The following is a 14,167-nucleotide window of genomic DNA, read 5'->3' as shown; positions in this document are numbered from 1 at the left end:
AGAGACTTATCAAACTTTAATAGAGACATTTTTGGCCTTAGACATGATATTCTAGATGGTGTTGAGTCCACTAAATCTAGAGACTGAAATCTGTGGAGAATAATATTTCATGGAATGGAAATCTTCAATGTAAAGGAAATACAGTTTCAAATTGAAAATTGTCTACAATCAAATTTGAGCCACCCTCTCATGGACAGTAGTGTGAATAGTAAATATTAATGGTGTCAGTGTTTCAAAGTAGAAAATAAACTTGATAGCTCAAGCATTAAAGCACCAACAATCATTTTAAGTAGCACATGATTTTTAACCAGAGTTTTCAAGAGATGTTGGTATCTTATGGAGCTTCTAGGAACAACATTCCACCAAGAAATAAATCTTCCTGAAAGACTAAATATTATTTTTTAATGAGCTTGGCAATATACTTAAATAGTTTTGAAGAACTCTGTGAACTTAAAATATGGCAGATTCTCCATCCCTTTGGACTGTAAGGATCTTATTGTTCCATATAATAACTTGTGTCTTTTCAAATCATAGGAAAAAGGAGGTCAATCTAAGTTCACCATGTGAATAAGAGCAGCAGTAACAAATGCACTTATGAAAGTCTTTTAAAATTGTTTGTAGACCGAGTTTTTCCCTCTCACTTCCTCATGTTGCTCTCTTGGGGTAGATCTAATAAGTCTAGAAAGCAAGATCTGAGCATTTACCAGAAATGCCATCAATATTCTTTTTTACTGCATATAAATGTAAACTTAAGAATGAACTTTCTTTTTTTTCACTCCAGAAAGTACTGACTGCATTTTAAAGTAACCTGGGCTTGTTAGAGGACCTAAAAATAATGGCATTTGATTAAAGTAGGCTGCTTTTAACAAAGGCACACTAACCCAAGAATAGAGCTTCCTTTTTTGTCGTTAATTTCTGATTTAAAGTTTAAAAAGGATATTTTTTCCCAAAATTTCCCACAGTTTTTAGGTATGCCAAAATTCTGTCACGTTAACAACTACAGAGCACTATTCAAAAACCCAATACTTCAAGCTCATGTACTGCCAATGCCACTGAAGTCCTGTATAAGGTTTCATTCTAATTTGCTTATCAAATCAATGTACACCAGCAGTGAATGCTGTAACCCACCACAGGAGGAAGACAGAAGCTTCAGGAAAGCCCAAAGAGGAAAGAGTAACAGATTTATTTACATGGAGATATGTTCAAAGTGGAGCCACCCAAAGTGGAGCTGCCAATAAAAGGGCTCTGAGATCACATCAGGGCAAAGGGGCTGTGTTCCACTCCTCTGGAAAATGCTGGGAGGAATGGAATCTATGAAAGTGGAACCATGAAACCTCTCTTCTTTTTTGCCTCTTGTTTTTCTCCAAATTATCTTTATTCCACTATCCAACTAATCTCCCCATCCACCACACCTGCTCCTTTCACTCTACTTGTTTTTCCTTTTGCCCTGTCCTTTTGTTTCAATGTGCCATTCCTCCGAGGCCCTTCTCCGTTCACTCCTGCCTCCATTTTCCAACTTTCCTGAATATCACAGGTTCCTTTTGTGCCTGAAGCAAGCCACCCCCACCACTATCACCTGTCCTTTCCTATCCTGTGAGCTCAGCGCCTACCTGGAAAGCGCCACTCTTCTGACGCAGCTGGGGAAGTAGTAGCTATAGTTGGGTGGGGGTGGGTGAGCATGTATAAAAAGTATTTTTTTCACAACGCAAATTCAGCACCAGAAGAAAAAAAAAAAAAAAAGGAGATTTTTATAGTCAACTACAGGGACAATTTGCACTCTCTACCTTGCAAATCTTAAATCTCAAGCATTCAGCTAAAGTCACTTATTTCTCATGGACCTTTCCCAATTTACCTTTGTGTTCTCTATTTCATTCTTAATAGAATTTCAAGGTCTCATGATAGTACCAAAAACTAGAACAGCATGATACAGTCTGCTACACTGTGGTGTGTGTGGTTGGGTAAATGAAATTTAAAATAAAAGCCAAGGCTGGTCACAGCAGAGAGGATGACCTGTCATTAGCACATTTGCAATATTGACTGTAATTGTCATGTTACCAGAAACTGACCCTGTGAAACCAGACATTCAACACCATGCCTCTCCACACAGCAGTTACATACAGGAATTCCAGAGGACCATTCCACAGGAGACGCAGCGACAAAATCAATGCTGACATAACGGCTGGAAAGTTGCCAAAATTCTATCACAAATGCTAAGACTATTTTAGATAGAGTATTTACAACAATGGTTCCTGACTACACACACCACGTGGTGGTCAGCTTCTGTGAAGCTCCCTGCCCCGCGATCATCCTTTCCTGGTATTCACACCTTCCACACTGCATCAACAGATACAATATGTGACCAACATAATATGACCAACAGAATGTGCACACGGATGGCTTCTGATATAAGGAAAAATGTAAAAGACCTTGAAATTTAGTGGTGTTCCTAGCTAGCTTAGGATTCCCTGGTGGCTCAGACAGTAAAGAATCTGCCTGCAAGGCGGGAGACCCAGGTTTGATCCCTTGGGAAGATCTCCTGGAGAAGGAAATGGCAATCCACCCCAATACTCTTGCCTGGAGAATCCCATGGATGGAGGAGCCTGGCAGGGGTCCAGTGGGGTCGCAAAGAGTTGGACATGACTGAGCGATTCCACTCACTTCACTAGTTAGCTTATCCACATGGGTTAAGTAACGGTCTTACAGCAAGCAACACGAGTGACAGCAAAATACATATAGAGAAGCCATTGCCTGCCCAAGTCATCTTCAGCCATCTCCCTCTTTTTCAACACTTCTAATATCTTGCAAAGTAATTTGAAGCTGTGTGTTGAGGAGGTTCAGACCACAGAATCAGGCTGGCCTACTCCTCAGCCTCACAGGAGAGCCCGGACCAGACAGGACGCGCAGGAAAGACAGAGGCAGACTGTTATTCTTGCCCAGAATTCACCAGGCTGTCTGTGGGTAGCAACTGTCACAGCCTTTCCTGGGGACGGGATGCCCCCCGACTCCCCTCATATCTCAAGTCCTTGGCACTGAAAGTTACTCAGCGTTGACTCAAAACACAGGACTCGGTGACCTTCAGCTCTCCAAGGGGCATGTTCCCAGGCCCAGGGTTCTGCTAACATGATCCCCACAAGGCAGGCCTCTTACGCAGAAAAATGCCACGGTCTGCCTTCATCCATGTCCTGAAACATTTCCAAAGTACTAAGGGCCTCTAAGGTTGTATTAAGAACTCATAACAGCCCTCTCAAGTAGGTGCTACTAGTGGTCCCCAATTTATACAGACATGAAGAAACTGGAGTTTAGAGAGGGTAACTATCTTGCCCAAAGGCAGAAGGTTCACAAGGGGCAGAGAGGGGACTAAACCCAGATCTGCATGGTCCCGACTAGTATGCCATTTTGCTTCTAAGTATGGCACATTTGTGATGATGCCCTCTGACCCAGTTAAGTTCAGAATTCAACTCAGCTAAATGAGAGAATAACATGTAGAAGTTTCAATTCAATAAAATTGAAGGTTATATATGTACCAGAAACAAACCATGTCATCACTTATACTTGCTATTTAAAGTGTTCTTTGGGATGACATGTATTCTACCAACGTGGGTTCTGATGTCATCTAAATGCCTCTATGATCAGTTCCCAAGAAAGCAAAAAAGGCAGAGAAAATAATATGGGTTCACAGAGTTAAGCACTACATATGGTAAAAACTAATCAAAATTCTGCCCTCAATCTTCTGGTGAACATTCACTGCAAGAGAAAACTCAAAAAATTTTTTTTCATGTTGTTTTGTCATTTTATATGTAAGTGAAAAATGGGAAGTTTCAAGTATGATTTAATGGGTTAAGACTTCTTAGACTGACATGACAAAAATATTTCATCCTGCCTGTTAACATCTTTAAAACATTCCAGATTGCATCAAAAACATAAGGGGATTAAAAAAAATACAAGGGGGAAAGGGCAAAAGACAAAAGATAAGTGATAGAACTTGATAAAGATAACTACACACCCTATTCATTAGCAAAAATGTGGGCCACCGCAGTTTCCAGATTTTTTCCTCAAAAATCTGAGCTGCAGATTTTGCCTGTGCACCAGGAAAGTCAATGCCTCTGGAAGGAAAAAAAAAAAAAAATCAGCACACTGGGATTTTACTGAAAAAGTGACTCATGGCTGGATTTCTCTGGTCCCTAGAGGATAGTGCCCAGGTCAGAAAGCATACGTCAGTGAGCAGCACCCTCTTTCTGAAAACAGCCGTATGTTCCCCAGACTGCCTGCCTTCCAGCCAACACGTAGGCAGTTGTTGCAAGGCCTGAAAACCTGCTCAGACCTCTCCCAGCATCACTCAGGGGCCTTTGAGACTAGGGGATAGATCTGGCAGCCTATGTCTAAAATGGAAGTAAGGGTGTTAATTGCCCAGTTTCTTGCCAAAATGAGTGTATCTTGCATTTTGATCCAAGGGTCCACATTGTCCCTTTAAAAAAAGAAAAGTTATTTGGGTTTCCTTGGACTATTTTCACTTTTCAGACTGTACTTGGCAGAAGAATGGATGAATTCCACTGACCTGAGCTCATTTTTAATTTTTTTTTCATGTTTTCTTGATATATTTGCCATACACAGGATTCAAATGCAGCTGCAGACAGGTGAAAACACACACAGGATTCATCATCACCAGAGACTTGAGAGATGAAGCAATCATGAAAAGCCAACTAGAAACTGTACATTTTTAAATGCAGTGCAGAAAGTACCCACATTGGGAGAAAGGACCCCTGCTCCCCCCACAAGCAAACTCTCTTCCAATACACCCAGTCTGACTATGCCTAAGAGGTATGTGCTCATGAGATAAAAAGGCTACAAGTGAAAGAAGAAATCAGCCACTCATGAAGTGCAAAAGCCCCACTAAACATCTCAAACAGAAAAGCACCAGTGCTATCTCTTAAGGGGAGCCAGGACCAAAAAAATTCCAAAAGAAAATCTGCTTGGACTCCCCACATTCCTGACCTTATTAACATCAGGCTCCTCCTTCCAAACAAAGCAGACCACTGTCAGGCCTGCACAGGTGGATGCAGTCACCTCCTCCCAGAGCCAAGCCACCCAGCAAGAGAGCGCCTCCAAGAACCCACAGATGCTCATCATCTCAGAGGTCCAGGGGAAAAGGCTGTCCACAGCCTTACCACAGCAATTCTTATCTGCAGAATGAATAAGCATGCATGCCAATTATCAATAAAGAGATACTGGGGTCAGATTCTGTCATCTGAACAGTAATTGCCAAATGTAGGAAAAGAAAAAAATGTCAGGGAGGGCCATCTGAGAAGGGATCAGGATACAAAAACTTGGTATACTGCTACTGGGGATGAGAAAGCAGCTTATGATGTCTGAAGGAGAAAAGCACAAGAATGATGCCTTTGTCACCAGCTTTCCATATTACGATTAGAAATTATGATTCTATGTGATGGAATTTTATTGAATGTGTAACTGAATCTCTGGATTATCAACGATTCCAAAGGTCAAATGCCAAAAGTATACTGTACCTTCATCTTCTTCTGTATTTGAAATTCTTACCATTTTGTTTCAATTTTTCCCCATATCGCCCTCTAAGTTCTAGAGGTTTTGCCATAAGCTACTATTTACATGCTAGTGACAAAAAAGGAACTTCCCCTCACTACCCCTCGCATATACATATACAGGTACCACAAAAGGAACATGCTTCAGCTTAAATCCAGTGTTTTAATGGAATGCCTCCCATACCTCTCATTTAAAATCTTCCTTAAACATTGTTTGGTATTCACAGGGCTGCTTGGTTTTCAAATGTTACTGTGCCTGATCACTACCTGGAGAGCCCAATGAAACACAGGTTGCTGGGCCCCAGGTCCACCAACTGTAATCCCGTAGGCCTGGGGCAGGCCAGGGGGCACAGGTCTTAGAAGCCATGTGGATGACAAGTGCCTGTATCTCCCACCCCAACCACAGCAGCACACCAATTCTACCTGCTCTCTTGGTGCACACGCACATGTGTGTGTGCATGTATGTGACAGAGAGAGACAGGGAGATGGTGGCAGGGGAGGAAGGTTACTGCATTTAACTGGGGATCCACAAAAGATTTTTTGAAAAAGGAAGATATGCTCTTCAATAAGATATTGAAAATCACTGACTTAACTCATCTGTTCATTTTACTGAAAGGAAAATGGAGTTCCAGTGAGATGACTTGTTATGCATCACACAGTCCAAAACACAAGATAGCAAGTAAGTTGCTATCTTACAATTCCATTAAGGTTTGAAAATGTTCAAGTAATGAGCAAAAAAGAAAAACCCAGGATGAGGTAAATGTCAGCAGTATCAACTGCACACATGAAATACTCTTACACACACACACACACACACACACAAGTGTTTGGAGATTTTGACTTATAAACACTCTTGATGTTCTCTCTCTCTCTTCCTCCCCCTACTCAAACCACCCCCATTATTAATGAGATTGCACAAGTCTTTTCATACTATCAGACAGTGGATCCTCACCATAGTTTTTATTTTTCATTCTGGCTTCATATCAACACTTCTAAAACGGTACCAACAGACAACCTTACTTTCCTACTCAGGATATATGACGAAGAGAATACAATGCTGGTTAAAAACTAGGGGATTTCAGTTGCAAAATGGTATCCCTCTGAGCACCTCCTTTATACCTTGCACTTTGGTTTTTACCAAGGATAAAATGAAAGGATAAAACTTCCCTCTCACTCAGCGAAGAGCAACAGAAACTTCCTTAGTTTCTGTGATAAAAGGAACATGACAGTTTTAACTGGGTTTGGGCCACAGAAGAGCCTGAGCTCTTCTTCCACAACTCTCTGCACACAAGGACAGCTTGTTTCATTCCTGTTCTGGGCCAGCTATGGACATGGAACCCAAGCACTGATCTACAACCAAATGTTAGTTAAGGAAAAGAAAAAGTAAGGGGAAATTCTTGAAATATTTTCTCCTAGTCAATTTGCCCTAGCTATGCCTTGGGAGACAGGCAGGCTTAACAGAAGAGGTGATATGTGACCTAGTCTTGAAGATCTGAGTTGGAGTGCGCTAGGCAGAGGGGCTGGAAGGAAAAGAAGAGAGAATGAGGCATATTCCTGAAATAGGGAAAAACTCTGGACACCTGGTGAGGCAAGCATCAAGCAGCTTAGACAATGGGGGACCACCACAGAGGTCCCATAAGGAGGGGGGGGATAGCATGTTCAAATCTGATGGAGCTGCAGCCATAATCAGAGGATGGGATGGAGAGGAAGATCCATTAGGATGTATCTTAAAATAGAAGGTGGTCCTTCTCAGGCTGAGCACAGGGACTCCTAACTCAGGTTTCTAAAAAATGTATGAGGATATGCCAAAGACACGGACCATTAGAAAGGATTCCCCAAGAGGGCACCGAGAGTTATCACTCACTTGGAACTTCAGGGTGGAGAAGACTGTCTGATCCCAAAGGCCCAAGTGTTCTCTGCCCACACCAAGGTATGCAAAGAAACAGGAATCCTACATTTCCCTGATGGTACTGTGGGACTTTGTCCTAAGCTGGTTTTCCCAAAAGTACCAGTAAATGAACAGAGGGGTTGGCTGCAGGGTAGAAGCCAAAAGAGCAGTTAAGTACACAGGACTCTTTCTACAAATATTTACTAAGTATTAGCAGCAGCAGCAGTTCTCTTATCTTGCTGGTCACCATTCTCAGTGGAGGTTTGATCAAAAACATCAAGCCAGATCAAGTGAAGAGATTCTGGTTGAGCAGGTCTCAAATGAGGTTGAGGGGGTCTGCATTTTTTGCAAGTCTCATTGGTGTTTCTGAAGTACAGTCAACCAAGAGAACCAGGATTCAAGACAGTAATTAATGTATCTCTGTCTTTTTAATGTTGATTTCTTTAGGTTAATATAAAGTGTTTGCTTCTCTATCACAGGACCAGGTACAAATTTGAAGTTTGTCCTTTTCCTTTTACATTTGTTATTTCCTAAGTGGTAGAAAGGTGCTAAGTAACTTAAGCAGACTCCCTCAAAAGCTAGGGAATTCTGAGGAAAAAAGGTTGGCCTTCTCTGGCAATGTGGGCATCTTAAGTAGAACGTAGAAAAATAATACCACAAGCTGCACTTCAAGGCTAAGTATAAAACATAATCATGTGCAAATGACATATGAATGTAAACAGGTCAATAATATTAATCAGATGGCATTGTATGAATTATCTGAACTTATGAATTATCTGAAAGATGTATTTCCCAGGTACAGAAGTCAATTGTTGTATATTCAAGGAAAAAGATGCTCTGGGAGAATGTTCTCACTTAAAAGAAGGCAGAAGAATTGTGGGATCCTTTTAGCCAACAACTACATTCTGAGGCCCACAGGGCTGAACCATTATAAACATTATAATGGACTCCACAAACAACAGGAGTTTTGTTGGTGTTTTACTCCACCTGATTCATGATTCCCTCTTTGCTTGGACAACCTGGAGGCTCAAAGCCAAAGAGATGACATATAAAATTGTTCAAGCTAGTCTTCGACAGTATGTGAACTGAGAACTTCCAGATATACAAACTGGATTTAGAAAAGGCAGAGGAACCAGAGATCAAATTGCCAACATCTGTTGGATCATAGAAAAAGCAAGAGAATTCCAGAAAAACATCTACTTCTTTTTCATTGACTGCTCTAGAGCCTTACTGGTTTTTCCAGTAGTCAAGTTCGGATGTTAAGAGTTGGACCATAAAGAAGGCTGAGCACCAAAGAATTGATGCTTTTGAACTGTGGTGCTGGAGAAGACTCTTGAGAGTCCCTTGGACTACAAGGAGAATGAACCAGTTAATCCTGAAAGAAATCAACCCTTAATATTCACTGGAAGGACAGACGCTGAAGCTCCAATACTCTGGCCACCTGATGGGAAGAGCTGACTCATTGGAAAAGACCCTGATGCTGGGAAAGATTGAAGGCGGGAGGAAAAGGGGACAACAGAGGACGAGATGGATGGATGGCATCACTAACTCAGTGGACATGAGTTTGAAGAAATTCTGAGAGATGGGGATGAACAGAGAAGCTTGGTGTGCTGCAGTCCATGGGGTCGCAAAGAGTCGACAGGACTGAGCGGCTAAACAACAACATCAGGCCACTCTGCGGGATTCTTTTATGTACAACGTTCCTCATGTCTTCCTTTTATTTGTCCTCAGTTTCCTGAGATTTTTTTTTATACACCAATTTTTACAGAGGATTTAGTTGCAGAGTAAAACTGAGCAGCTACAAAGAAACTTGGATACACCCCACCCCCAAATACACGTATTCTCTCCCACCTATCAGAATCCACACCAGAGCAGTACATTTGTTACAACTGATGTATACTGACATCACCACCACCAGGGCCATAGTTTACATCAGTGTACATGTAACTCTTAGTGTTGTACACTGTATGGGTTTTGACAAATGTATATGATGTAAGCCTACCGTTACAGTACCAGACAGAGTAGTTTCACTGCCCTCAAATCCTCTGTGCTTGGCTTATGCATCCCTCCCTCCCCCAATCTCTGACAACTGTAGATCTTCTTATCATCTCCATAATTTTGCCTTTTCCTATCAGGTAATTGGAATCATACATTATGTAGCCCTTTCAGACTTGCTTGTTTCACTTAGTAATGCATATTTAAGGTGGCTCCATGTCATTCATAGCTAGACCGCTCATTTCTTTTCAGTGCAGAGTAATATTCCATGTCTGGATATACCAATTTATCTATCCATTTACTTACTGAAGGACATTCTGGTTGCTTCCAAGTTTTGGCACTTATGAGTAAAGTTGCTCTAAACATACATGTGCATTTTGCGGGGGGGGGGGGGGGGGGGGTCAGGATATAAATTTTCAATTCATTTGGGTAAATACATATTTTTTATACAACATGTAAACTCCCTCAGATCCTTACTGGAATGAGCTAGAGTACATAAGATAATACTCCATCTGATTTATGTTTCATGGTCAAACCACCTGGAGAGTAGCACTTGGACTGATTCTGAGGAGGCAAATAGTGTGATGAGAACAAGGGTAACACACTGCGCTTGAACTGAAGGTGACAGAAAAATATTTCCTCCTTTCATTGTGAAACACACACTTCTAAAAGGCCATAGCAAGAGTAATCTCACTGTTAGCAACACAGTAACATGTTTTCTACACAACAGCAACGAGTTTGAGGTGCTCAGAATAATTATATTCTCTGTCAGAAGATAAAATGACAAAATGCCTATAAACTTATGTACATTAACAAGCATTTCAGTGTTGATTTCAATGCAAATCCATTTTCTATCTAATAGCTATAATAGGATATTAAAAAATAGGGTAGCTTACATATTTAAGTATATACAAAAGGAAATAATTGCATACATAAGGAAGGTACTTAGTTTTGCAGCAGTTAATTCATAATACATTAATTTTGTATGCTAACCTCAACCCTCCTTCATCTTATTTACCTTCTCTTACCATCTCTCAGCCTCTTAGATCTTCTTAAATTTATTTTACTTATCTGTATTATATTTATCTATGTCACCTGTCTTAAATCTTTTCTGATACAAGGCAGGGCAAAAATTATTAAAGAAAGAATCAAGTAATCAAGGTATTCAGACTTGGTAAGCTCTCTGAAGACAGCTAATACATTCTTTTTCTCTTTTCTATAGACTAAAATTCTCCTTAGGTAAACCTATTTCTAATTTTGTGTGTTTGTGTGTATGTGTATGAACTATTTTACATGCCATGATTTAAAATTACAACATTGCTAATACCTGAATTTCAAACTTAAAAATTATAGTATCATCTAACTAAAACTTACCCTATATAATAGACATAGTACTTTCCTCCAGGAGCTGTTTAAAAGCCTCTTAAATCTTGGGTTTCTCTTATACACTTATTTATGCTTTGCTTAATAATTGCTATAATAATGCATGATAATTAAATATAACTTGGAAAATACAGAAAAGAATAAAAAACAAAATGAAAGGCATCTATAATTCATTTCACTCAGAGAAATTACTGTTCACTTTTCACTATATCTTATTATTACTCTTCTTCATGCTACAGTTCACTCATGTAAATAACATGGGGCGAAATGCTGATACTGAAGTCTGGTTTTACCTAATTTTCCTCAGCCCTGACAGAGGCCACTCTTACCTACACAATTAACCACACACTAATTAGTTTTCATTCACAAACATATTCTCACATACACAGTGCTTTTTTCTACCTGGTTGAGGTCCAAAAAGGAAGGAATATATTTAACCATATTATAATCAGTTCTGACCTTGTCTTTTACATGTCTTTGTTTATCTACATCTGTAATCTCACCTAACTTATCAAAATGTTCTTCTTTGTCTTCCCTTAAGTCAATCTTCTACATATACCCATATGAAAGGCATGTTTTTCACTCCTGTGGCGTTAAGAACAGGTTGTGTCTAAATCTTATCTAAAAACATCATTTACAACATATATACCTTCTTCCCCAAATTAACTGATCTACAGCCACAAAATTAATCTACAAAAACAAAAACAAAAAACCCAACATGCCCTTTGAGCTAATATCTCTCTATCTGGACATGGTGACACTACTTCTTCCTTCTCATTCTTGGTCTATGAATACTTCATTCAAGATGCCAAAGGTGGCATTCAACAATGACTGATGAGGAAGCCAGAAATACACTGCCTTACAAGACGATAAATTTTACTACAGTATAGAATTAATTACATCTGGTTTTACGAGGTATAATTATGCAGAGATTTAAACTAGCCCTACATTTGGTTTTACTTAGACTCTCTTCCACATCTGTCTAGTTAATGAAACAACAGAAGTAAGCCAATGTGAAAACACTTTCAGAGAGTTGTTACTGAGATTGAGTAGACTGTTACATGGCCCACGTGGCCAAAGAAATAATATTTCTGCCATGAAGCAGTAATAAAAAAGAGGTGATACAATATCCTGTTCCTGCTAAGCAAAGATAAAGAGAAGGTCTACCCTATCATTCCCAGAAGAAAGACCAGCTGCCATGATATAAACTTCTGTAAAACTCTTAATTCACTCTTGATGGCAAACTTCTCTGAACATTACCTTGCAAGTCTGCATCACTCGCCTTTGGGCTGCTTCTCGCCCGCCGCTCTGCCTTCTTGACGCCCGGCCCGCCGCCGCCGCCGTGGGCCTTGCCGTAGCCGTTGTACACGGTGGTGCAGCTGCTCTTGTAGATCGAAGAAGGAGGGCTGTTGAGGCGATTCTGGCGGTCAATCTGGCGGTCTTTCAGCTTTTTGTGCGGAGGTTTGCTATACTGGTCTTCTCGGGTGATGTAACTCGACATTCCATAGAGTGGTATGATTTCTAAAAGAACGGTTAGGAGAAACGCAAACTCAGTCTACATCTTCAACAATAAAGTCTTGCATGGTCAAATGACCTGTCTCCTGAAGGAAGAAGTTAACCTATTTTACAGTACATACAGTATAAAATATTTTTAAGAGAGTGGTATGCATATTATACCTGTTTAAAATACTCCCATTCATTTCTAACCAATAAAGGAATAATTAATCATTAAAAAAAATTATATTGTGTGTTCAGAAATGTTCCAGAGATTAAGGAAAATACTAAAGAGTCTTTTCTATCAAGAGTTCATATTCTAGTTGAACATATAATTAAGCTTGATTCTGCCTGTCAATTGTTCTTAGTAGTTGCAATCTACAAAAAATTAACAAACAAATATCCCCTTAAGTAATAAGTCCTCAGAATCAAAACATTTAAATGTATGCTTATCCTTAGAGACAGAATATTTCTACTGGAAAATATACAGCAACAAGCATATAAGAGGTTATTTGTGCCATCTAGAACAGCCAACATTTGAACAAAATCTACTATAATGAAGAGATGAGAAATTTCCATTAAAAATAATCAAAGTTCACAGAATTAAGGGAAATGTTCAAGAGATTATAGAGCTATATATAAGCCACCTTTGCAACCTGGCGCCAGACATAACCATCTATTGTCTTAAACTTGTATTCTGCGGTCATCAGCAGACAAGACACTCCGACCAGTAGAATGTCACCTGGCTTCACTATCCACATTTTTACATGGCTCAGAAGAAAATGGAAGCCTGTGAAATAATCTTATGATCTGAGGGGAAAACACCTATTTTAAAATTAAATTTTTAAAGCAATTAAAAATCATATTTAGATACTAATAAAAATGATAATACAGAACACAGATACTGGGTCTTTACATGTTTATAACAAAAAAAAAGGCTCCACATGCACAGAGGGATCATATAAATTACCATCCAAATCCAGGTACTTCTGAGGGTAACTAGGGAACACTTCCAATTACTTATCTGGACACAAGACCTAAACCAGCACTGTTCTAGGCACACCAGCAATGTAAAGTCACCCTACATAACTGAACAACCGATGTTTCAACTGTTGAATGGTAAAGCTCCACTTTTCATTTTCTTTCTGTTCACATAGCTTGAGGAAGACCTTAAAAAAGCAAATCTTTACAAGATAACCAGTTTTTACTAGAGAAACACAATTCTATTCACAGAGTGTATGCCCAAGTAAATTATGTTTAAACACAGAAAAAGAATGGTAAAGGCTTTAAATATCTCAAGATATTACACGTGAGACTTAAAATATTCACCATGAGTACTGGTTGAGTAATATTTTAAAACATCAATAACTTTAAAAATGCATACAGTTTGGGAAACTAAATGTCTCAATTACTTTTAGGTGCACACACACTGAGAACTAAGGTACAAGAACATATAAAAGGCTTTTTATTTATAAAGCAAAAGATTTTTGTTTTCTGTTTAATTAGGAATCAATGAAGACAGCACTTTCATTTATTTTACATTATTGTTCTGTGTTATTTTAATGAAAATAAATCAAAACACCCTAATTCAATGAAGAAAAGGGTTTTTTTTTTTTGCTTAATTCTAATAACTTAAATCATACTATTGTGTAAAATTACAAAAGACACCATTCACAAAACAGTAATTGTGTGGCATGCTACTAAAGACTGCTAAAATAAAGCAGGTCATACACTCTTCATCAAGTAATGAGTCAACAGCCAAGGCTTTTCACACTGTCATTAAGCTCAGACCCAACTAGAAAACTGACAAGTACTCAAACATTTAAAGAGTATTGTATGAGTACTGAATATG

At 39.3% G+C, this 14,167-nt stretch overlaps 1 protein-coding gene across 3 annotated transcripts in view; it reads right to left on the bottom strand.

Moving 5' to 3' along the window:
- FNDC3B (fibronectin type III domain containing 3B) overlaps positions 1–14,167 on the bottom strand; it is a 354,322-nt gene that overhangs the window by 133,136 nt on the left and 207,019 nt on the right. For all 3 annotated transcript variants that reach the window (XM_061168343.1, XM_061168345.1, XM_061168344.1), the window contains exon 6: positions 12,082–12,342. In XM_061168343.1, the coding sequence (XP_061024326.1) occupies positions 12,082–12,342 (261 nt within the window). The remainder of the gene's footprint in view (positions 1–12,081; positions 12,343–14,167) is intronic.

Source organism: Dama dama, chromosome 19, assembly GCF_033118175.1.
Source record: "Dama dama isolate Ldn47 chromosome 19, ASM3311817v1, whole genome shotgun sequence".
Classification (NCBI taxonomy): domain Eukaryota; kingdom Metazoa; phylum Chordata; class Mammalia; order Artiodactyla; family Cervidae; genus Dama; species Dama dama.
The sequence above is the reverse complement of the archived record's forward strand: the minus strand, read 5'-3'. Positions and strand labels throughout refer to the sequence as shown.